Here is a 26,735-nt window from a genome sequence, read left to right on the forward strand (position 1 = left end):
CCTTCCTTCCCAGTTTAGATATGACTGTGTTGAGGCAGTCACAGAAATAGCACACATTATTTAGGGTTAGGTAATATAAACTAAATGAAATCTCCACAGAGTATCTAGCATATTCGATCAATTTCATGGTAGCCTCCGTGTGCAGGGGCCATGAAGAGGGCGGAAGGGGTGAGGGAGGGCCATGATCAAAGCATTGGAAATAAAACATCAAAAAAACTTTTTTATCGTATAGAAAAAACAAGTGAGCAATCAACTGAATTATTTATGTACATTTTATTTAGACAAGAGGAAGATCTTATGATGATTATAAATTTGAAAATAGACCCCGGAAAAAGAGCCAGAGTTGTTGATATTATTTATTCTAAAGGTGAATAAAGGGCCACATAAAAGATGAAAAATATTGTACAAAGAACGATTTTATTAAAGCTATTTTTTTTCTGAGAGAGAGAAAGACTAAGTGGGGTCATCTTAAGTGATAATTTTATTAGAGTAGGCACACGCAAAAAGAATTGTGATCCTAAATATATTGAACAAGAGGAAATGGCAAAAAAGATCATAAACTACTTTTCATGTTAGAACTTTTGGAATGATGAGACAGATCAGATGCAGGCAGTCTCTATGCTGCATGATGAACTAGGGATTCATGTAAAGATTTCCATGATTTCATGATTCTTAGAGTTGAAGAAATATTCAGAATTGGAAAGGAAAATCCTCCCAGTCTTAAAATCTTCAATGAAGTTGGCCCAGCATGACACGCTTCTAGCGCAGGGTGGGTTTGGGCTACTTTGAAGCCCTCGCTAAGGCCAGTGCTGCCTCAGCTCTTGCCACAGCCAACACGTTTTGGGTGTGGCTAATGGGAGAATTTAATACAGCTCAACTCCTTTCGTAGCAAACAAACAAACAAAAAAAGAAACCAACAACAACAACAACAAAAACCCATCCTGGCTGCTGTCCAGTTTGTAATTCTTGATTTCACATCCCAAGAAGACTTCAGTTTATAGAAGTGGAAAGAACTGCCAGTTCCCTGTAAAGCAACTTGGACAACTTAGCCTGTAGGGTTTCCCCTTAAATGATGCTTCCTTCGATTTCCTTCAAATATTTCTTTAATAGTATGTTACTTCCTTTTCGGAGTTGGGATTCCCTGTAAGTCATCCAGGCTGCCTTACTACTGCTCTTCCTATGATGATGTACAAGCTCTGTTATGTATTTGTGGAGGTTTTTCTTCATCCGTGGTTCTTATATATGAGGATTTTTTGTTTTGTTTTGTTTTTTAGTTTATTTGCTGACATAACTTCTGCCTTTTTTTTCATTTTCCCAAGACTGAATGATTATTTAATAAAAAGCATTCCACACTGTATAGAAACCAACACTCTCTCCCATAATTCTGTGTATATGGGACTACAGAAATGTCACTGTCCCTGTCCCACATCTTCAAATTGACATTCTCAGGTCACAACAATAAGTCTTCCTAATGGGGACCTTCTGGAAAAACAAGCTATTTCCTCGGTTCATATTTCCCTCTTTTTGTAGCAGGCACCAGCCATCTATCCAAGAAGTATATGTTGGGGAGTAAGGAGGGCATCCATCAGCAAGCCCACAGCTGTTGACAGCCATAAGATTAGAGACAAGCACAAAGGGATAGGTCAACACACTGGCAAAAAAATCCTGTGACAGCTAGGGAATAACTCATTTCATTCATAGGGGAAACCCCACCGTTTGGTGCAAGGACATTGATGAGGTAGGCCACTGAGTTACAGAGCCACAAAGAAATGATGTCACTTAGGAGGCGATGAATAACACCCACAAAAATCCTAGTATGTCCTCTTCCTGATAGATAGTTACTATGGAGTCACAAAGTCCATGGTACTTGGATTCTCTGCCAATGAATTGTACCATAGATCTCAGGGTGCTCACGTGAAAGGGATGAGTGATGAGAGTAGCAGCAGAAGAAGCCATCATCTCTCCAGTTGTCTCCTTGATAACTCGGTCAAAGATGAAACTTCTTTCTGTACATTTCCAAATCATGACTCCTCAACCTTGTCACACTACTGGTAATGTTGTAAAACTTTACCATGGACCACAGTTCCAAGGACCCCTGAACACAGTCTTGGAGTTAAGCCTGTGCACAACCCACACTTTCCATGGATGTTTGCAATGTGCTGAGCCTAACAAAAAAGACCAGGAAGCTGACATACTTGCCGTCCCAAAATATTTCGTCCAACTGTTGGAGGAAGAGGCTCATATCCCACCTTCACATACAAGAGTGGCTGGGACAGGATGGTAGCATCCGCCATGATGGCACCCACTGAGGGACATACAGACTGAGCCACCAAGCAACGGAGCCGGTCTGGGATCATGTGCCAGGGCCACGGGGTTCACTGGCCCACCCTCGTGTGTGCACACTCACTCCCTGCCCAGCTTCTGCCTAACACCTCCCTAACACCTTCAGAGAATAAGCATTTTCAAGTTTCCCCTAGAATGCTGCTTTTCAAAGTTTAAGGTGCATTCGAATAACCTGGTGATCTTGTTAAAATGCAGATTCTGATTCAATAAATCTGGGATTGGACCTGAGATTCTGGTTTATAACAAGCTCCCAGCTGATGCTGCTGGTGAGGCTGCAGGTCCCTTTGGGTAGCAAGGCCCTAGTAATTAGCTTGAGTAAGACATGGAGAGAGATGAAGATGAAGTAGCTAAAGACAGAGAAAAGAAGAAACTGAAAGAGAGATTATTTGACCCTCTGAAAGATTCTAGGGCTTACCTGGTGGCACAGTGGTTAAGAATCTGCCTGCCAATTCAGGGGACGCTGGTTCGAGCCCTGTCCGGGAAGATCCCACATGCCCCAGAGCCACAGCTACTGAAGCCCCTGGGCCTAGAGCCCGTGCTCCTCAGCAAGAGAAGCCACCGCAATGAGAAGCCCGTGCACGGTAACGAAGACCCAACACAATCAAAAAAGAAAAAAGAAAAGGAAGATTCTACAGTCTGTCCCATAACTATAATCCCCCATACTAGGTTTAAAACACATTCACATTCCCTCTGAAGTAAGTTGAACTGATTGACAGCAAAGCCAGCAGTGCCGAATTAAACACATCCTCCAGTATGTACAAAAGCCGATGTTACCAAAATTTTCCCTGGAATTGGTTAAAAAAAAAAAACCTTCAATATACTCAGTATATAATTATAAGAAAGTAAAGTTCTCTATAAAGACCAGACCACTTAATAAATGGTCAATATGAACTGATATATACTTTTTGAAGAGTGAAATATTTTATGATTAAGCATTGTTGCCTCAAAGGGAGTGGTTGTAGACATAAATTTCCCCCAGGTAAAAGCAACTCCTGGTAAATAGTTTATTTACTAGGGAAAGGGCCAAAAGGAAAGAGAGTTTCCTTTGTTAAATAATGGAGCTCTGACAAAGCCAGATGGGTTGGTTACAAAACAAAGGGCTTTTGTAAAGGACTCCTCCCAAATATTTACATTAACTTAAGAAAAATATGAAAGTTTTACAGTGTATATCTCCTTATAATTTCATGGTAGTATTCAGGGACTACTACCATTTTTATTCTTTATCACTTCATTAAAATAGAATTTTTAAATTAATTATTTGTTAAAATAAAATATGTGATGTTCTAAATTTAGATTTACTTGTAGGCTGTTCAAACACTCTACTAGTATACTATAAAATGCCATTTATCTCAGATATATATTATATTACATTTTGTTGTCCTATTAGGTTTGCTGAGTGTTAGTCACACTTTGAATAAGATTTATGGAGTTTCCATATTTATAAAGGGTGATCAGAATTTTGTTTCACTTGAATAGGAGGAAATGTAGTCATCGTCCACATATCTAAAATTCTACTTCTCTCAACTAGATGTAATGTAGCAATCTGGCTCACCACTTGACACCAATTTTTCTGAAAAATTGCTATGCCCGAGCCTCATATTAAACATTTTCAATCTTGGATTAGTTAGGACTGTAATTAGCATTACTTTTATTATTTATATAAATCTACCTAGGTAAAAAACAAAATGAGCCAAATATTGATATTTTTACCTCTCTTTTCACGTTTTCTGAACATATTATTCCTTGATTATATCAGTGTTTGGACTAAGACTTCCTCTCTTTAATAAATGTTGGAGCAATTATTTTGGTAGGGCTACTATCCAGTTATTAAAATAGTCAAGGTAGGTAGAGCACTGCTGTCATGATGAAATGATGAACTGAACCTGGAATTTTAGCACAAATAAGAAAGAACTCAATGTGATTTGTGTTTGCTTACATTTAGCATTTTCTCAATATTTAGATTTACTTGTATGCTGACAAATCAGATTGTATTATGATTTTGTTTTTAATGTAATTTATGGGGGAAAACTCAAGGAAAAATTTACATATAAAAGAAAAAGGAAGTCTGTAAATTTTGAATACCTACTCTTAGAGACAAAATTTCGCTGCATTTTCAAGGAAAAATCACAAGTTTCATCATATTGAGTTCTAAATCCGGAACAATAATAATGACGATGACAATAAGATGGCCTAATTTTTCAAAGTAAGGTAGATTGTCAGCTGCTTTGAAAATCATATTCTGCTTAAAGCCAAGAGAACTTATTTTGTGACCTGCTGGGCCCCTTGATCTGAGGCCCTCTGTCAAGCATTGTATTTGAGAAGCCTCATATAGAAAATTTGCATTTACTGTAAGATTAAGAGATTTAGTTATTGTTGTTACCAACTGTTTAATACAAAGATTTTTAAAACATATGTAAAGCTTTCTGAGAATGAAATAAAAGATAGCAAAGGGTATATCGCAGAAATTAGATTAAAACTTGAAAAATTGAAACCAGTCGCTGAAGACCACACACAGGTGATGTAGATTTGGGCTTCTCACATCTTGCTGCATTCACACCCTCACCTTGGCCTCATCTTGGTGGGATTCACTTGTCAGTCCCTTGACTTTGGGCTCAGTCATATGACTTGCCTTGGCCAACAGAACAGGACAGAAGTGTCAGTATGTCATTTCCAAGTGTAGGCTTCTAGAAGTCTTGCACATTTTATCTTGTCTCTTGTGCCTCTGCTGCTCCTTGGAGCATGAGAAGAACCTGCCCTAACTAGCTTGCTGGTCCAAGGAGGGTGAGGGACATATGGAGCAGAGCCAGCACAGGCCTGCTGTGGGAAGCAGAGCTGCCCCAGCCATCCCAGCCTAGACCAGCTGAGCCCCAGCCAAGCCAACCCATGAATCTGTGAAAATAAATGGTTGTTCTTTAGAACCACTGAGCTTTGTAGTACTTTATTTGTGCTGAATTATTGTAGCAATAATTGATACACCCTAAAATTCAATTTTAAAATATGTCTTAGATATATGATGACAAAGAAAGAACCAGTTCACTGCATCTTTTGCTTTTAATTAGCTGTTGTGAATTCAGACATAGTCATCTGTACTGATTTAGTACTTACAACTATATTTTCACCAATTTTACTTAGGACACAGACAAGAATTGTACTTTTCTACACAAGATTTCCTACTCAAAACTTTTCCCAAGAATTAAACTTATTTCAATAATACTGAATAACCAGTCAGATTGATTTGGTCTTGAATAACAAAGATTTGACAGGAAAATTATATAGTAAACTGATACAGTAAAAGCTAAAGGCTAAAGATATTATTCCACCATCAATATTTTGAGCTAATTAGAAGGATATAAGCCCTAATATAAGGCTATCAATAAAATATAAATGTTGGCAGAAGTTCTAAAGTTACATATTTGGAATTTGAATTTGAGGGTTTGTTATAATTCAGAAAGACCAGATAGATCTTATATGTCACCAGCAAAATCTTACCAGGATTATGTTTTCTTCCAGTTTATTGAGATATAATCGATACACAGCACTACATAAGTTTAAGGTATATAGCATGATGATACATACATCATGAAATGATTATCCCAATAAGTTCAGTGAACATTCATCATTTACTATATATATAAAATTAAAGAAATAGGAAAAAAAGGTTTTTCCTTGTGATGAGAACTCAAGATTTACTCTTTTAACAATTTTCATATATAACATACAGCAGCGTTAATTATGTTTATCACTCACACATTACATCTCTATTACTCTTATAACTGGAAGTTTGTACCTTTTGACTAGCTTCATCTAATTCCCCCTCCAAGGGAAAGAGGAAAATTAGTGAATGATGACACTTTTGAAATGTTTACTGATGTTCTTTTCTGGATGCCCATGGAGCCTTCCCCTACCTCACCTCCCACCATACCTAGGGAAGGATTATTACAACGAAAAAGCAGAGATAAGGCTTCTCTTGATTCCAAAAGCCTTGGTCCTGGGGGAATTCAGGGCATTAAAGAAATTGAGTGATATATGAGCAAGGTTTCCTGCTCAAGGGAGACAAAATTAGGAAAATAAACAAAGTAATTTTTGACACATGTGTATCCCTAGCATGAACCCAGATAAAAGAGGATCTGAGAGCAGAGGTACTTGTGCCTCCTGCTTCTGAGTAGGGCCTGTAGAGATAGCAACCCTCTAGAGTTCCTCTGCACGGTGGTAGGGCATTTATTCTGTTCTCTACACCACATTTACCATAGGAGGCTCCATGATGCTGCATCAGGCCTGCCCACCCAGATTCATCAGACTTGCACAGAGCCCCAAGAAAAGGATAGAAGTAGCAAAAGGTGTCTCTAGCCCTAAGGGTCATATTGAATCAGCACGAGGACATTATAGCAGCATCCTGAACAGACCAATGACAGACAGGATATGTACCTATCAGCAGATCCAAGATGTACAACTAAGGAAGAGACTCTCCTCCACAGACCCACCCTGAGACTCCTTGGCAATAAGCCCCTGGAACTTAGATGCAATACAACCTTAACAAAATGGAAGAAACTAGGACTTGATTGAGGTGAAGGTTCTGCCACCTGAAGGAATGGGGTTTGTAAAAGAAATTAAGTTCAGTTATTAATAAAAGAGAAAGTTATACCTCACAGGAGACCAGAATAATATCTATGTTTTCCACTTTAAAAATCTGAAGCAAACCAGGCAAAACAAAAGTATTTGATCAGGCTTATGGTGAGTGTTCATTACACTATTTGGTATATCTTAGATGGTTGAACTATTTTACAATAAAAATACTATAAAAGAAAATACACTTATTTCAATCCTGAATCTGTGGACTGAAATTTGTCTCCTTAACCCTAGCATCTGTTTTGATTTAGGCAGTATCCTCAGTGGTTTAAATGCATCACCTCATTGAATGTTCACAGCACCCCTCTTGGGTAGACGTCAATTATATTTTTCATTTTACAAATAAAGAAAGTAAAGCTAATTTAAAGAAACAGTATAAAAAGAATACTTTTTCAGCCATCTTGATCAGATTTTTAAGATGTAGAAATAGTTGTCCTTTTTTTTTTAAGAAAATAAATAGAAAAAAATCATTTAAGAGAGTCAAAATGTAAAGACCAATGAATTCCTCAAACTGAGGAAGATTCCAGTGAGGCCTTCAAACCAGAACAGGGATAGGAAGGGACTGGGTGATGAGGCAAAGTCTTCTTCTAGAAAGTCATTTCTTTCCATGTATAAAATGGAAGGTATGGAAGAAGGTATGGCAGGTATGGGAAGAAGGCCTGAATGGGATCTGGGTTATGGGAAGGTATGAGGTATAGGGGAAGGTATGAGAGGTGGTGATGGTGAAAACAGGGTAAATACTCAGCTGAAACACAGATTGTAAAAATATTGCCATTTATGTACTTGCGTATAAATAGTCACTGCTCTAAAATGTACTCCCTCCCCTCCTGTCCTTCTCCCAAGGGCCCCCAACTCCCAATAAGCCAGCAGCTAGCTGGCAGGACACTAAGGCACAGCTCCAGAGCTGTGACTCAAGCCTAGAATGACTGCTTGGTGGCTCTGCCATACTAGTTATTAAATTGTTTTTATATCACACCTAGTGATAATTCTTATTATAATCTAAGCTACACTCACTTTTTTGAACTCATCAACAAAGGCACATTTGGGCAGTATCAAGCTTCTGAGTGTTGAGAAATCTTGGAAAGATGACTGCTTTTTTAAACCTTCATATCATTATAAGTGGTCAAACCTTAGACTCCTAATCCTGGAGTGGGAATGAGATGAAGCCAGCTGAGAGTATGAAGAGGACCTAGGGTGGAAGGGATGGGAAGAGGAAGCTGTGCTCAGGGGTTAGGGAGCCTAGAGAAAGAGATGAGAGAACACGAAAGGCAACAAACGTCACAGTATTGCCACAGCCGTCCTCATTACACTACTTAAGAATCCCACGCCCCGCAAGTTGTTAACAGGTGCTATAGTTATTTATGAATTTTAAAATGTTTCATTGCCCCACAAAACTCCTTAAGAACATCATTTTCATGTATTTAAACTTCAGTTTCCTTATTTCGAAGACGGCTGGTTTGATGACCTGGGTCCTTTCAGCTCTCTATATAGTAACATATAATGCATGAGCTGACCTTTAAGGCTGCTTCCTAAAAAAAAAAAAATGTAGAGGGCAAATGAGTTGCCATTTACCCTTTTTTTTTTTTTTTTTTTAGTAAATGATTTGGAGAAGTTATTAACTTGCCTCTAAGCCTAAAGTTATATCTGTGGGTATCAAAAAATATATATATCTTTTTACATCATCTATTCATTTCAAATCTCTGCTAACAGTGTTCTACTTCATCTTTTCTTTGTATCTCATGAAGTTGGATGGAGCCAATTATCCCAATCAGCTATTATAACCAGAATATGATCTGTTTCTCTTTGGTGCCAGCTTCTTGTTGGGGCAGGTTAATGAAGAGTTTGTGGTTTTTCTTCTCATTAGGAATTCATTTTGGCATTGACAACGCTTCACTGATCATTATGATTCCATGTGCTGTGCTGACTTTGGGGTGGACTTCCCCAGGGAGGCTGCTTTCCCTCCTTTGAGTGTTAGTTAAGCATTCACTCACAGGCCTCCCCACAAAGTCCATTCCTTGCTGGAATGCAGGACATGCTCTCTCCCTGTTCCTGTTGACTTTTTTCACAGTCAAGATTACTCACTGCAGCTGAAGACTGAATAACAAAAGATGGGAAACAGCTTCCACATTTTTCCATAGAACAAAACTCAACTGCTTTGCAGCCAACATTTTTATGAAGGAGGAGTTAGAGGAATAGCAATCTTTTCGCAATCATTAGAGGTAGACTAGGCACTACACAACACACTGAGCCTGACACCTCCCTTTTCTAGAATATCATGTTTGTTAACATGTAATCTGTTCAAAGCATTTAGAAATGCAATTTGGCAGAAGTAAAATTAAGAAAACCCAACTTTGGGAAGATCTTTAGTATTCTAATGATGACTAGTCAGCATAATTAAAGTCATGCCAACATTTGTGACATTTTCTCTGCCATCTAGTTGAAATTGATCTTTTCTCCAAAAACTGTATTGCCTTTCTGCTATCAACAATAACAAAAACCTGTGCTTTGTCATTCTCTTTTATATGTTTATGTCTTCTCTCCACCTTGATAATCAACTCTAGGAGTTCCATCCTCTAATTCCCTTTCTCCTCCTCCTTTTGTGTCCATTCCCATTTTCCCTCTTCTAGACTGCCAGTATTTTTAATGTATCCTGTGCCCTTTCAGGTATAGTCCCAGCTTTTTCATTTCAAATCATAATTTGACTTTCGATCGCATGTGGAACGTAATACAAAATGTCCTTTCCGTTTTAGGATAGTGAATCTCCTTATTATTGCCCCAAAGTAAAATGACTGATTATTGCTCAATTCATCTTGTGCCACTTTATAATAAGGTAAAGAAAACCCCGATTTAGGAACAGATAAAATATTTTCATTGCTAACAACTTTTTAAAAAATTCTAATCAATTACTAGAAAAACTAAGCCTCCTCTAACTCACAGCCAAGCACTTAAAAAACAAAAAAAGAATCTTCTCTGGTAAACTTGAAACTCCAATTAAATATTTGTACAATTGTAAATATTTTATGTATTTTGTAAATATGGCATCACCTGTTTCCTTTGTTCCGGGGGAAAAAAGTAATAAATTAATAGAAGAGTTAAACATTTTTATTTCTTATTTCAAAGCATTTGAGAGACATTTCAGAAGCGGTTGGTAAACGTTAAATTCTGCATGCCTGCTTCTCCAAGTTTCCATCCACACAGACTAGATGTAAACCAGTGTCACCAAAAGCACACCACACATGCACCCACACAGATTCCTTCCTTGTGTTTAGATGTGAAATGCACCTAAAGGTTCCGGGTCATTTTTCATCCCTTCCTCTGTGAAACAGGGAGATAGTTGTGTCTTAAGCAGCGATGGAACGTGGGCGATGAGAAGAAAAGGCTTAGAACTGGGCAGAATTCTTTCAGAAGCTCGGTTGCCCATACTGGGCATCTCTGCGGGCAATCGACTTCCTCCACTCCCCACCCCTGCTGGGATGATGCACTGCGAAAACATTAGCTCCCCTGCCCGGACGCCTCTCAGTGGCTTATAGTTGGAAAAATGTTGCCCCAGGTTTAAAATATCTGCCCAAGCAGCCCAGACGGTGAAAACGCTTTCTCATTGCTCTTTATTCCTTGCGAGCGCTCCCCGCCCTCTGCTGCCAAAACCTGGGGGATGTGCCTAGACCCGGCGCAGCACACATCCCGGCCAACCGCGAGCAGAACAAACCCTTGGCGGAGAGCCAGGAGGCTCCCTCCCAGCCACCGCCCCCCCCCACCCCCGCCAGAGCCTCCCCACCCCCCCACCCCCATACAATACAAGATCTTCCTTTCTCAGTTCCCTTAAATCACAGCCCAGGGAAATCTCCTCAGAGCCTTCATCCAGCCACGGGCCAGAATGTCGGGGGGCAAATACGTAGACTCAGAGGTAGGCTCGGGTGGGTGTGCTCCGGGATCGCGGCGCGCAAGAAGTGCTGCTTCTGCTATCTCCCACTCCAAATATTCCAACTGTTTTGCTTGCCTCAGCCCTCTCTCGACGTCGGAGCACTCCTCTCCCCTGGCATTGCTGAGGAATGGGTCTGGACGGGGAGGTGAAGAGGAGGCAGGAACGTTTTATGTTTTCCTGTTAGGAAGGGGGTCAAGGGAGCCCCTAAGCTAGAGGATCGCGGAAAAGGGGGTCGTCGGGGTCCTCAAGTTGGGTCTGCCAGACCGAGGGCGCGTTTCTGAATGGCTCAGGGGCACTGCCTTATTGTGGGACCCCCACGGTCCGGCCCCAGTCTGCTGGGAGGCAGAGAGCCAGAGCAGAGGGTGGGAGCTCATTCACTCGCAGTCTTGGGGACAGTCCCCCCGACTCCCCGCCAGGCGCCTGAACCGGCTGGCCGGGGCGACAGCGCGCGTCTTGTTTGCACTTTCCAAAGCTCTTGGGCCACCTCAAGAACTTTTCCTGCATCTCGGCGCCTGGCAGGGGTCTCTGGGGAGGAGCGGACCTCCCCTCCCCCTAACTACCACTCCCCCCCCCCCCCCGCCCTTCCAACCACCTCCCGGCGCTCGGTCTCCGCCTGGGTGTCGAGACCTCGTTTTCCCAAACTCAGCCGCCGTTCAGCGACCGGCCGGCAGCCTGGGAGTGACCTCAGGGTGGGTCGGGGGGGTTGTGCAGGTTAGATACCGTTCTAGAGAGCTTAGGAGGGTCTGACACTTGGCTCGACCCAAAGATGGGGGATGCGGGATTGTGAGCACCAGGGGAGTGGTGGGAGCTGCGCAGGAACAGAGACTGCAAAGGGAGGGTGGGGGACGCGGACAGGTGCGGAGGATGTTCCATGGGTCGGGGGGTTCCAGCTGGGTCTTAAGGATGAAGCTAGAAGGGATTATGGAGAGAAGGGAAATGGAGGCCAGGGACGGGAACAGGTGAAGAGCTCGGGTAGAGGGTGGCGTGGCGGAGAGAGGGGCTGGAGAAAAGTCGGAAGTCTGGTCCTCTCCCCTGCGGGGGTCTCCGCGGGGTGCCGCGGGCAGGGCGTGCACAGGGCTGAGGCCGGGGCGGACCGCACGGCGGGGTCTGCCCTGACCCCTGGCGGTGGCGGGAGGGGGAGGCAGGAGCTCCCTGCCTGGTACCGAGGGGTGTGGTGTCCTCTCTTCGATCCTCTTAAAAAGCTTGCGGCTCCAAGAAGTTTACTGTGCGCGGAGCCACCGCTTCCGAAGCGGTTAGTTCGATTTTGAGCCTCGAGGTTTGCCGCGCTACTAGGCTGACTTTTCTGATCGCCGGTTTTTCTTTTTGAAATTTTCTTCTACGGCCGGTGCCACCCTCCCCCTCCTGGCCGTCCGCCCTCCGCAGGGACATCTCTACACTGTTCCCATCCGGGAACAGGGCAACATCTACAAGCCCAACAACAAGGCCATGGCAGAAGAGACGAACGAGAAGCAAGTGTACGACGCGCACACCAAGGAGATCGACCTGGTCAACCGCGACCCCAAGCATCTCAACGACGACGTGGTCAAGGTAAGGTGAGGCAGCCAGCAAGGAAGGGATGTGCCCCGAGAAGACACTGAGAGGGCCGGGACAGCTCTCCTCTGGCCAGCTGCCTGTGTATCTTTCCCTGTCTTTGCCACACACTCACCATTTTCTGGGCTTGATGTGCGGGGACTCCCGCGGTTGTCAGAAATGTCACATCTCCCCTCCCCACTCCTGCCGGCTAGTTCAGCTGGAATTTAGCTAACTTGAGTTTTGTAGGAGTTCATTTAACTGCACTCTTCTCCTGGCAAATGAACCTCTGGATCTCAGCAAGAGACAGCCCCGCACTCCTTGAGAGGGTGAGATGTTTGCGCTGCAGGTCACCCTTTTTCCGTTTTCAGGTTGAAAGTCTAAGTGAAGGGTGGCTCTCCACTGTATATAGAATTAAGCAGTGAGATCATTTGGTAAGGTCTTGTGCCAAAGGTGACAACTGGAATACTAAGTGAGCAGGTTCCCTCAGCTAAAATTAAGATAACCTGAAGTGATTTTCTTAAAAATAACAAAGTAGGTAGAAATACTTCTGACTAAAGATGAAATATATATATATGTGTGTGTGTGTATATATATGTATATATATACACATATATATACAGAATAGAATCAAATATTTAATATTTATATGAAGGGTATTTAACTGGAAAAACATGGCGCTTGTTGTACACAGCTATGCATATTTACACAACCAAAATAATCTGTGCCTTTTGATTTCTCCTATAGACCTCTAGTTAGGTGTGGAAAGTTGCTTCTTTAGTGACTGCTTGGGTAAGCCTTCCCTGAGCTAATGGGATGTTCAGGTTGGAGTTTCTTTTCATACTTTAAGGATGTGCTTGGTGAGATTAAAAATAGGTTAACTGAATGGGTATTGGCTAAACTTAGATCTGACTGGATGGTCACTTTTTGATTATGATTATGTTACTCAACTTTGACCCTTTGAACAAATCTCATCAGAGGAATTTGTTGCTTAAACCCATCTTGATTGGGAAATCATAGGCCTAAGCCATCCTTGGCAGAGGGTTTTCTTTCAGGAAGGGGGATGACCAAGGAAATTCCTGGCCTGGAAGATTAAAGTGTGAAGACCCCCAGAGCAGCCAATGGGGTGGATGAGCAGTTTCCACCCACCCAGCCTCCTATCCAGGATGGGAGGGGCCATAGTTCAGAGACTGTTCACATTTATGAATAATATATTTCAAAAAGGGGAACAATTTAATCTGCAACTGGAAGGAAAATGCAACTGTCAGAATTGACTCTCTTGGCTTGCTGGTGGAGGAAAAAGGAAAATTGGAGCCTTAGCAGGCTTTTCTACTAACCAGATTATGGAATATTTAAAAGCAGCAGCAATAACAAAAATAGCTTATAAACTGGAAATTAGAATTGCTAAAAATTATTTACTAAAAACATTGCCTTAAAGGAGGAAAGGGCATTTTTGCTTGTTTCCCTTCTCATGTAGCTTTGGACAAGAAGGAAAAGTGCCAGGAAAAGATGCAGATTTCAGAAGGGCCTAGCTTCATTAGAGCCTCCCTGTTGTTCCACTGCAGCGTTGAGTGGGATTCCTGAAGCAAGTGAACCTCCCAGGATGAGTCAGAGAAGCCAGCAGTGTAGATGTGGGTCTCCACACATAGCATGACTAAGTTGAGAAAGAAAGGCCCCCGTGGGAAAAGAGACTTCAACACAAATGGAAAAAAGGCATAACAGACTTAGAGGAAATAGTTCACAAAATAGCATTTCAAAGAGCAAGTGTGGGGATCCTCATATTAAAGAAATTAAAAGGAAGAGTTAGAACAAGCTTCTGCTGGCCTAGAGAAAGCAAACTCCACCCACTTGCTCATAGAACTGTGAGCAAAACAAGACAATCAGACAGAAAAAATCTACCTCGAGAAGAATTTGGTAGGCTCACTTACTCAGATGTATTGCTTAAAGAGGCCTTCAGAGAATGCCCTGCAAAGAGAGATGCAAAGAGTACATCTGCCAGTAGGGCCAGAAAAGGGGGCCTACACCCAGTGGAGACTCCTATTTTATAATTTTTTTTTCTTTGAATCCAAGCACAAATCTAATGATAGAAACAGTGATGATCCTCTCCATGTTACCGAGACAGTAAATAATAAATTTCTCTAAATTTTACTTTTGATTACACAGACTTCTTAAAATAATAAAGACACCCAAAGCTTCACGCTTAATGCATGGTAGCTTAAAACTTCACATGATAATAAAGAAACTGTGGCCAACTGAATCTACTGTTAGAGTTACCAAATCAGGTAAGAAAAGGTCTGTTCTAAAAGCAAGCAGCTCTGTAAAAGCTGCCAATTCTGTCCGATTCTATAGTCACTAACCACTTTTGGCTATTTCAATTTAAATTCCAAGTAATTAACATTAAATACAATTTAAAATACAGTCTTCGGTCACACTAGCTACATTTTGAGTTCTCAGCACTTAAGGCTAGTAGCTACCGTAGTGGACAGCACAGATTTAGAACACTTCCACCTTCATGGAAATTACTATTGGACAGCAGAGGACTAGAGTGTTCATTCTCTCTATATTAAAAATGTCCCCATATCAAGTTTAGAAACTTGTAGATGGAGATGAAATGAAACACTGATGTACAGTGTGAGGAGCAGCAGAGTGTATCTGCACAGTATCCTTTTAGTCCAATAAACAGCTATTTAGGGTAGGGAAGAAAACTCAGAAGATGGATGTGTTGTGAATTTATACTTCAAGAAGGTAGAGTATTATCACCTATTCCACTAATGATAATGACATAAATTAGACTGAACAATTTAGTTCCAATAAAGTTGGTTTCTTATTTCACTAAAGGTTTGCTACACCATATTATGAGATGTCTGTATAGACATTTATTGAAAAAAAAGAGTAAGTTATGAACGCTTTTTAAAATTTCTTCTAATTAAAATGGTCATACCTTCAGACTGTCCATTCTCCCTCTAAGATTTCTATGTTTTCTTATGCTCACATTTCATTCATATGTTTATTATGTACTATTTTGATTTTCTAATAAAGAAAATGACTTCAAATTTATGATTCTGATATCACATTAGCCATCAATCAATTTGTTAAACTCATCACATGCTAGACTAGACACTGTGCTACGTACTACAAAGTGTAATTCCTAAAATAAGTCCTAGAAATCACAAAGATTAGAGTTAGTGAAGACAAGATGCATACAGATTAAAAATACACACACACATACACACATACACACACACACACACACACAATATCACAACAGTAAGTCACTTCCAAATGCTATCTAATTGGTCCTTTTTTTATTTGCCAGGAAACATATAACTAGATTTTTAAGTTTCATTAATCCATGTTACTTATTCTCTCTCACATATGGGTTTGAATTTTCACTTTCTTTTTCAACTGGCATGCGTTTTTATGCAGTCTCTATCATAAGGTTTCTCATTATCATTTTGGAAATATACCAAATATATACTATAATAAATCAAAAGTAAGTAGTATTGAATATTGCATAATAAAAAGTTTATTTAAAAGTGAATCATCAATTATCTTGATCTTGGTAATCATTTACAATATGGATGTATATCAAGTCATCATGTTGTACACTTTAAATATTATATTTGTCAATTATTCCTCAATAAAGTTTTTTTGAAAGTGAATGGTACTGATATTAAGTGTTAGGGAGACCCTACTTGGATAGGGCATTAGGGTGAGAGAAGGATGCATTATAGATAGTTTAATGGAGAAGGGCATGAAGGAGGTGCAATGTGAGTTGGGTCATAATCGACAGATGGAATGCAAATAGCTGAGAAAAGTACAGGAGGTAATTCTAAACGACAAGGCATGGAGATGGGAATGTCACACACAGGGCATAAGTCTGGAAGGTTTAACAGCCCATTTTGACTGAAATTAGAGTTAATGTGGCATAGTGGTAGGTCATAGAGATGAAACGACTGATCGTGGCCAGATGATAGAATCCTGAATCCAGTACTCCTGATAAGTTTGAACTTTATCATGTCAGCAGTGGGAAGCCAAGAAGACTTCAAGCTTGGAATGACATGATGAAGGTGGGTTCTTTGGAAGATGACTGGTTAAGGTACAGGATGTAATAAAAGATAGCCAGTCTGGATGAGGAGCAAACAGTTACGATGTAATTGCATCATGGTCTGGACATGAAATGAGAAGAACAATATGCGGTGGCACTGGGAATAAAACCATATAGGTGCAAAATGACAGAATTTTAAAATTGGAAGAGAATGTAATGGTTACCAGGTTAACCTCCAATTCCCAATTCCTTTTTTTAACATTAAGAGAAACTTAAGGGTTAAAAAAGTTTAAATTTCTATCCACGTTTTCACATGGTTAGTGTCCAAAACAGATATTTTGAAATATAACATAAGGCATGAATAGATAAGATTATGTGATTTTCATGGATTATTGTCATGAGAGGAGAAATGAGCTGAGATGATTCTGAGCCTAGCTCTGAGACAAATCAGTACATCTGAGAGGAGATCTTTGTTAAAAATAAAAATACGCATTTGTATCTTTCTTTTCTAAAATTTGAATTAATGATTCTTAAATATACACAGATACAAAATTTTCTTTAGCAGTCAAGAAAAGGGATGCGCAGGGTAATCAGTTTGGGTTTCAAAATAACGGCCTAACGCCGCCATGATCCCTTTCAACTATAAAGCATTCTAGAGCAATTAGTAATTAATATCAATATAACAGATATTTTAAATTTCATGTTTGCTTGATATAATCAAAGCATAAGATTTAAAAGGTCAGACTGGCCCAAAGCACTCAGCACCATGTTAATAGTCTCTTCTGTTGGAATTGGTTTTGCTTATTTGTTTGTTTAGGAGATAGCCTCACAAGATGGTGACTAATACTCTGCCACACATGAGAATATGCATGGAGTTCAGAATCCCCAGCTTGTAAAAGAGCACTATGGTCATGTGTGCTGGGAAATTATTCTCACATCACTGAGCAAATAACAATATTAAAATGGGGGACATTATTCACTCATAACCACCTGAAACACTTTCAAATTCAGTCAACAGTGACATACATTTTAAATGCTTATTAAAAGAAAGTATTTTTTCTTTCTCCACCTCCAAATTGTGGTCCAAAAAAACTGAAGAATTAGCTCAACTTTGGTTCTAACTGAATAAAATTTCATATTATTTATTAAAATTTAAGATAAGATACACCAAATATTCTTGAATTATGAAAAAGTTCATGATGTGGGTTATTCTTCCAATCGACAGCAGTGCTGGCTACCTTTTAAAGGGGTTTGAAGTAAGAGCAGCTGCAAACTATTGCATCTGGAAAGTCCAATAACTTCAAAAACCACCTGCTTATGCATCCTGCCCACTCAAGTTCATAAAATAACAGACACTTTCATATTCTAAATTAAACTGCTTTTTAGTTTGCCCTACTTTTAACCATAAGTTTTTGTTCTCTATGATGAAATATCCAGAGTGAGCTGATCCCTAGAAGAATAGGGCTGTGTGCACTGGGCTATGGGCTCCTGGGCCCTTTCATGATCCTCCTGGCCAGATTTGCAGCGGGAAAAGGGTAGGGCTGCTATTTTCATACAAAGATGGTTTAGGCCAAGAAACACACACTCGTCTTCCACTCTCTGGACCCTATGTATACTATCTAAGTTACTATACACTAAGGCCCTGGAGAAAAAGATTTGCATGCTATACTTCTGTTAAAAGAAGTTTTCTAAAAAGGTAGCCCTTAGCCCCTAGAAATATGCTTAACCACAGGTGCTCAGAGGCACCTGGACAGAGTAGAAAGAGTACTGTGCCAAGAAAAGAAATTTTTGTGACTTTTGTTAACTTTCTTTTTTAAAACTTGAATGTTAACGATTCTTAAATATATAGACACAAAATTCTGTTTCTTTAAAAATCAAGAAAAGGCATGCACATAGTAATCAGATCAGTTTTGGTTTCAACCTAAGGGCCAAACTAGAAAGTGTCTAGTCCCATTAGTGTGGGACACCAAGGAAGGATGGGGAAGGATGTCAGGGCAACAGATTTCTCTTCCTCAGCAGTCCCTGAGAGTGGAGCTCATAAGCAAAAAGCAAACTTGTTTAACTAATCAAAGCTAATAAACACCAGCCTTAAAAGTATTTTGAGCAAGCTATTTTACGTTTCTATGCTTCAATTTCTCTAACTATAAAGAAAAGAATGAGAGTCATTCTCATATAATAGCGTTCCCCTCCCAAACCCATTCACCTTTCAATAAATGATTACTATATATCTATTATGTGCCATGCACTACAATATGGAACAAAGATAGATATGAGCACTGCCCACAAAGAGTTAATGACTATCTTCCTTGTCTCTCTTCATTGCAGTTTCCTTTGAAAACTTTTGCTGAAATTCCTTTACCAAATTCTACTGTATGGTAAAATCTTAAAATCTTTAGGGCATAGTTTAAAACATGCCTCATCTATAATGCCTCGAATTGTTCCTAGGCCAGTAAGTAAGGCTAGGGGAAAATAAGGAACATATATTTATAATATATATATATATAAAAAATATGTAATATATATATATATATTTTTTAGAGTCCAATGTACCACTTTTATTTAGGAAAACACCAAAGGAACATATATTTTTTAAACAATTTGCCCCTGTTTGGGTCCTATAAAAATTATAATTAACTTATAGAAAATATTTCAGTTCTTCTCTAATATTCTCCCTTCCCATATTGTTGCTTGACTTTTAATCATCCTATTGAAAATTTAAAATTTTCAACCATTTTAAAACCTCATATCCTCTTTACAAACCCAAGAGGGCTCTCATATTCAGCTGGGCATCAGAATCATCACAGGAATTTTAAAAAATACAGATGCCTAGGCCCACTACATAGTTACTAAACTAGAGTATCTAGGGATGGGGCCTAACCTAGGGCCTCTAAGCTCCCTAGATTGTGAAGTCAGGTTTAGAAATTATTGTACCCAAGGCTGGCTTAAAGATATACACTTGAATGGTTCTACCCTAAGAGAACAGTTCAGTCACACTATGTAATTCTAGATGTTCCTCCTGCCAGAAGAACACTTGAAGGTTAGGCCAGTTTAAACTCTGCCAAGGAGTTCTGAAATACCATAGAGGGTTCCCAAGTCAGCCTTGCTCAGTGGTCCTCCATCCCTTGAGGCCACTTGGGCTTACAGCCAACTGCAAGCTTAGAGCCTCAGAGTGACCTAGGGGTGGGGTGGCCATATGTTCTAGGTTGTCCCATGCAGGCAAGTTAATAATGGTCAATAGCTATCCTGAATAACAATTATTTTTAATTATTAATTATAATTAATTATTAATAATGCCCCTTTCATTCTCAGAATTGTCCCAGTTTGGAAGAAAAATTATATGGTCATGAATGAATTGGCAATGACCTGTCACTGATTCCTGTACCTGAAATACATTGGAAGTCCCTACTTGCACTATTTTTTTAGCAAAATGGGCAAAATTTCCATTTAAGAATGTCATGCTTTTCTTTCCTCTCCAGTCTCCAGTGTCACCTCTCTCCTATCCTTCATTGGCCACCAAGCTGTACTATAATTTGGAGGAATTGCTCTTAAGTGCCAATCTACTCTACCCTCAGACCTTAGTTTCTTTCCCTGCAACACAGGGTTAATGAAACTGACATCCTTCCATCACATACTTTGTCAACTACTCAATCAAAGATTAAAATGTTTAAAATAGTTTTAATTTTTTTCAGTTAGTCCAGGAAACATAAAATGGCATGCTTTCACATGAGCCATTGTTTAGAGTGGGGAAGTGCTTTTAATTTTGTCTTAAAGGAAATCTGCATGATCCATGTACTGAGCAACTACCAAGGGAATTTAATTGGTAGAACAGATTTACACCTGCACAGAATACATATTTCCTGCCTCTCCTATGCTGATGTTTTAGATATAAAATACATTTTGTTTTCTTTATTAAACCTTGAGAAGATGTCTCTTTTTGGTCATTATTTCATAGCAGGGGAAGTACATATTCCTAAAGACACAACTGAGCTTCCCTTTAGCCACTGTTAGTTATTTAGGTAATTAAGAAGCAGGCATTTTTAATTTTGAGAAGGCTTAAATAAGTTTTGATGGTGTATGTATGTGCTTAATATATTATTTCATAGCAATTTAAAAGTGAAAATTTTAAAAGGTGCATTCAGTATTTAAACCTTTCTTGAGCCCAGCAAGGACATTATAATACAAATGGACATTGATAGATTCTATGTAAAAAGATAAAATGCATCCTGAGATTACACCGGGTCATCTCACTGATGTAGGCATCAAACACAATTACGGTTTCTCATTTATAATGAAGAACTGAGAAAGATTCTGATTTCTGAACCCAAGTAGTGAGAAAGTAGGAAACTGGGAGGAAAAGAAGCAAAGACAAAGAAAGGACAACAAGGCCCCTTCTCCCTGCCCTGCCACCCACCCTGTGCTGGACTGGGCTTTGCACGTGCCAACTCCAGGAGCCCCCCACATCCATTGCTTTGCACGGTGCTGTCATGTCTGATGACACGATCAGGTTCAGGCATTGATTGAGTATTAACTCTCAGCTCCCGCCCTGAAGAGTTTATCAGGAAAGCAAATATATAAACAAATCTGAGTGAGGTCACTGTAACTTAGGGATGCGCTATAGTTGGACACAAAGCAGAGAGTTCTCAACAATCTCCAAGGCTGAGCACCAGGCATGTGTGGCAGGAAAGGGATGCCAGCAGAGGGAACAGCAGGAGCAAAGGTACAGAGACCTGAGGGCACCTAACATGTTCTGGGCACCAGTGGCAGGTCAGTGTAGCCAGAGCAAGGGACACAAGCAGGAGCCAGATCCGCATGACCTTCTGTGCCCAGCCAAAGCACCTGTCCCTGTGTAGGCCACAGCAACCCACAGAGGTGTTTTTAGGCCAGGAAGTGACCTGATGAGATATGACATCTGCTAACAGAAAGGGCTAACTTCAGTGCAACGGGGCAAACCAAGGGATGCCAAATGTGCAGGTAGGAGTGAAACAGGACATGGAAGGCTTCCTCCAGCACTTTCTACAGGCTAGCTTGCTGGCACAGATTATTTTACTTACTCCTCCAACGGCCCTTTGAGGAGATGCTATCATTTTCAGTTATATTCATCTGGCAGATAAGGAGATTCAGACCTGACCATTTGCTCAGGATTTCATAGGTAGGAAATGGTACACTCAGAATTTGAACCCAGACAGTTAGACCCCAGGACCAGGGTTCTTAACCACTGTGCTCCAGTGCCTCTCTGTAATAGATCATGATCCAAGCAGACAGTGGTGTCTCCATAGTGAGGAAAGACATGACTGTGTTCTCAGAGTGGCTGAGCAGCATTTGGCAGGGGGATTCCAGACATGGTCTGTTTGGGGAGTGACAGGCCTACAGTTCTAAGGTCAGACTTTAGATCCTGGTAGGTGAGTTGGGAAAGGAGGAGGAAGGACCAACGTAAAGACCAAGATAAAACCCCACACACCTCAAGAAATATGCAAGCTGGGTGAGCTCCCAACAAGGCAGGGAGGGTCAAATCCCAAAGACAGAAGTGGGGTACAAAGTGGGGATGTGTCCCAGTGATTAGAAGTGGAACACACACTCAGGACCAGACAAGCTGCAACGCTGGCTTGTGTTGAATTACCTGAGTCTTTAAAGCATGCTGACTGCCCAGGTTGGCCACAGCTCCTGGGCTGCAGCTGACCCTGCCTAGATGTGCAGGGAGGGCTAGGTGTGAGAAAATGAAGCAGGTCCTGACAGGCACTTTGCATCTAATAGCTTCATTTAAGGTTCTCAATTTTTCTGTCCAGTTTCTACAGATATTCGTGCCATTACAGCAATACATTGTAAAAATAGGAAACAATTGAGAAAAATCCTAGTTTTATGCTAGTGGGAGAAATGCCTATTTAATCCTGAAAGTAGTTTCTATGAGACTTCCTCCCTAATAACTACATATTTGTTCTCAAAAACAAATACCAGAAGTAAGGAACAGTGCATTTTTACAACGTACCATTAATCTCTCAGAAGAACAATTAAAATGTTCCATCAATCATGGCTCACTGTTTTTTTTCTATATTAGTAATAATAATATATAGCTGGAAGTGGGCATACCAAAACGTGTCAAGGAAATGCAACTGCATTCATTGGATTTCATTGCCAGTTATTTTGGTTAGGTCAACAGAGCCCTCTTTCTCACTTGTTCTTAAGTGTCAGGCTTTTTAGTAGGGAGAGAAATTGTTTGTCTAAAATGGTTAATAACCACGAGTTCACCAAAATATTTTGGGTAAGCCTATTATTCTAGTTATAAAGGTAGGAATGAGAGTCATTCTCAGATGGGTGCTCCCTAGAAAGGCCATTCAGCAAATATTTAGGAAGCACTTACTCTGCAGTATGCGTGGAACCTGCCATGCATCCTTGTGCACCAGAGCCTGCCTGACAGAACCACAGCCATCCACCAAGGCTCACCTCAGATATCTGGGCGTCTGTCAGCCTTCCCTGACTGCCCTCATCAGAACTGGTCATCTCTTTTCTTGGTTCCCACCACACTCTGTTTTTGTTTCTATTTTAGCGTGTATCAAAGCCCTTTAAGCATTCTGCTTCTCTATCACCATGCCTCTCTCCCCTCTTCTCTTCCCACATCATATGCAAGTCCTTCAGGACAGAACAGTGGCCCCTGGTGGCCCCAGGACTGTGGCTGCCCAGTGCCCACCCAGGGCCCCACACGGAGTCTGCTGTCAGAAAATGGATGCCAACATCAACAAAAAATCTACAAACAACAAATGCTGGAGAGGGTGTGGAGAAAAGGGAACCCTCTTGCACTGTTGGTGGGAATGTAAATTGATACAGCCACTATGGAGAACAGTATGGAGGTTCCTTAAAAAACTAAAAATAGAATTACCATATGATCCAGCAATCTAACTACTGGGCATATACTCAGAGAAAACCATAATTCAAAAAGAGTCATGTACCACAATGTTCGCTGCAGCTCTATTTACAATAGCCAGGACATGGAAGCAACCTAAGTGCCCATCGACAGATGAACTGATAAAGAAGTATATATACTTCTTTATTATGATAAAGAAGTATATATATGATATACTCCATATATACAATGGAGTATTGCTCAGCCATAAAAATAAACGAAATTGAGTTATTTGTAGTGAGGTGGATGGACCTAGAGTCTGTCATACAGAGCAAAGTAAGTCAGAAAGAGAAAAACAAATACTGTATGCTAACACATATATATGGAATCTAAAAAAAAAAAAATGGCCATGAAGAACCTAGGGGCAAGATGGGAATAAAGACGCAGACCTACTAGAGAATGGACTTGAGGACACGGGGAGGGGGAAGGGTAAGCTGGGACAAAGTGAGAGAGTGGTAGTGTATATATGGACATATATACACTACCAAATGTAAAATAGATAGCTAGTGGGAAGCAGTCGCATAGCACAGGGAGATCAGCTCGGTGCTTTGTGACCAGCTAGAAGGGTGGGATAGGGAGGGTGGGAGGGAGGGAGACGCAAGAGGGAGGAGATATGGGGATATATGTATATGTATAACTGATTCACTTTGTTATAAAGCAGAAACTAACACACCATTGTAAAGCAATTATACTCCCATAAAAATGTTAAAAAAACAAAACAAAACAAAACTTCATGTCTAGAGGAAAAGTGGACATGCAAAAAGACCAATTAAAGAAAAATATGCATGTACTTTAGTAAAAAAAAAAAAAAGAAAGAAAGAAAATGGATGCCAAATTGAATCTGCTGAAAAGAATCTGAAATTTCTTTTTTAAGTAATTGAATGTCTTCAGTGAGCTAAAAGACAGTAGGATTATGTCATTGAGTGTATTCCTTTGCTCCTTTTCTCTGCAGCTGCCACATTTAAAGCCTTATAAGGAAATACATATCCAAATAATTAAGAAAGAAATCCAAAAACATTCACTCTGTTTACTAAGGTAAAGAGACAACCTGCTCTAATATGTATATAAATTTATTATTTAGAATTTTTTAATTTCCAGTTTGAAGAGGACATAGATACATCTCTCCTGAGCCTTCCAATAAGCAGGCTGAGGCACCTGGATGACTTCCCAGGGCCTGCAGAATAAGGCTCATCTCCTAAGTATCTCGCAGGCAGGGCAGGAGATTCCTAGAATGCCAAAAGATGCCATTGCTGCTGCTTGGCACTGCCCCCTGGGGCCAGAAGTATGAAGGCTGAGAGTTGGGTCTCAGGCCACATGAGAGCTCCCCTGCCAAGAGAGGGGTAGAAGGACTCCCTGTCAGACTCCCCATATACCTTTGGACAAATGCAAACATCAGAGAAATGACTAGGTCCGGAGACAGTTCTGAAGAAAAATCTAAAACCTTTCTCAAAGCCTAAAGGAGACAACAGCTTTGAGCAACCCAAGCCTCTTCTTCCTTCTCTTTCGCTTTATTACTTCTAGATATTAAGTACACAGAGATCTGAGATTTTACTAGCTGGGATGTGGTATCCACTATTTCAAAAGCATAGAAGTTTCTTTGTACCTCATAGGTGGTCTGTCAGAGATCTCAGATCTCTTCTCAGAAGAAAAAAAACAAAAAACAAGCAAAACACTTAAATGTTTCTAGAAGGGGGTCAGACATCATTTGTTTCATTATTGATGTCTGGGCCAAGTGAAATGAATGTTAGCTCCTTTTCCAGATATGCTTCTTTCTATCATTTCCCGTGATAGGAGGTTGATTTACTATAATAATGATAAGAGTAAGATGTGTCAATTTGACCCCAAATAGTTTTCTCATCAATAAGCTAAGTATAGGAAATCAGGGTCATTATTCGGTTAAGCATAGGTAGGACTAGAAAGTTGCCATTAAAAAAGGGTGATGATGTGTAATGTGAATTTTAGGTGTGACTGATATCTAATATACAGCCAAGACCACAGTCGTAGCACATTTAATGCTTTATCGATGACTGGAATGAACAAGTTAAAGAGGACTCTCAACTTACAAATGACACCAATTACAATGACCTTATTAACATATATAAAAAATAACATCAAAGTGATTTTTGGCAAATTACAAATAGCCCATAAAAATAAGATAAAAACCAATACAAAGTAAGATAATGTTAAAAGACTAGGAATAAAACGTATAGCTATTAAGTGGGAAACAAATAGGTAAATATATGAAAAATAAGAAAATATCAGGAGAGGGTTGTCATTTCTGTGGGAACTTGTGATGTGGAAAATCAAGATGCTTGGTAAACACAACGGATATGGAAACCCTTTGTAATAATTCCACAGCCCCTAAGGGACCAAGATCTCCTGGGTGAGAATCACTATTGTAAACACACCCTTAAATGAATCCATCATGCTCCATACCCCTTAAGCAATAGGGGACCAAAACTAAGTCTATCAATTGTGTCTGAACATTAAACATCTCAATAATTTAATGATATTTTAAAGGAAGCACAATGAATGGAATCAAAAGGAAAATGTAATCCAAAAAAACAAAAATGTCACAGACAAGATTCTCTACTTTATTTGCTATTGGTCAGACTTATTAAATATAGGATCTGTTTTGATCTTATGAGGAGGTAGAGATGCTGGAAAGATCCTAGGGAAGAGCAAAAGGAAGGAGATAAGAGATGAAGAGAAACACCCAGGTAGGGCTGGGGAGGGACTGTTTTGTCTGGCAGTTTGTTAGAAGAGTTGAAAGTGAACATAAAATGACAACTGCCTTTAGTTACTGCTAGGTTCTTATGAGACTTAACAAGGAAAATACTGCTCAGACACAATCACCATTCAGGACAAGGAAAAAGGAGGAAGCGGTTAGTTGAAAAAAAAAGAAAAGTTAGGTTACATGGGAGAAGAAATTCCAAGTAATAAGAGCAGTTAATCCCAGGAATGTGTCACAAGAGGTTGTTCTGTAAGAGTAGTGTGTTAAATTACTTACTTGTCTATGTAGCTTCTCAAATCCTTCTACCTCTACAGCTACAATTTGGTGTATAAGAATACTGACACAGTCTCATAATTAAGCACAAGCATATGTATGAACACTTTCCTCTATTCCTGCAGGATACCTGGTTTGTTTGGGGGCAAAGAGGAATTGATGTGGCATTGTGTTAACAGTGGTTGAGAATGCAAGTAGTAAACATCTGAAAGTAGAATACTACAAAATGCATGCATTGTATGTACCAAAAGGTCAGTATGAAACATTATCTTTATGGCAAGCCTGCCCATCCACTCCCTCCTACACACTGCATAGTCACACAATTTTGCAGCTTGTATAAATCCCTATTGTGATTTAAACTCAT

General features: G+C 40.1%; 1 protein-coding gene and 1 pseudogene across 2 annotated transcripts in view; one reads left to right on the plus strand and one right to left on the minus strand.

Annotated features, from left to right (window-relative positions):
• Positions 1-1,085: 1,085 nt before the first annotated feature.
• Positions 1,086-2,294, minus strand: LOC114901362 (annotated as a pseudogene).
• An 8,259-nt stretch (positions 2,295-10,553) lies between these two features.
• The window catches only part of CAV1 (caveolin 1), a 33,838-nt gene continuing 17,656 nt past the window's right edge, over positions 10,554-26,735 (plus strand). Inside the window, exons 1-2 of one of the 2 annotated variants that reach the window (XM_029233342.1) lie at positions 10,554-10,873; positions 12,275-12,439. In XM_029233342.1, the coding sequence (XP_029089175.1) occupies positions 10,844-10,873; positions 12,275-12,439 (195 nt within the window). In that variant the 5' untranslated portion in view covers positions 10,554-10,843. Of the gene's footprint in view, positions 10,874-11,534; positions 11,581-12,274; positions 12,440-26,735 lie in introns of those variants that run through there. The other variant, XM_029233343.1, reaches the window with a different exon arrangement.

This window comes from Monodon monoceros, unplaced genomic scaffold (genome assembly GCF_005190385.1).
Source record: "Monodon monoceros isolate NGI ecotype Baffin Bay Population unplaced genomic scaffold, NGI_Narwhal_1 Super_Scaffold_2, whole genome shotgun sequence".
NCBI lineage: Eukaryota > Metazoa > Chordata > Mammalia > Artiodactyla > Monodontidae > Monodon > Monodon monoceros.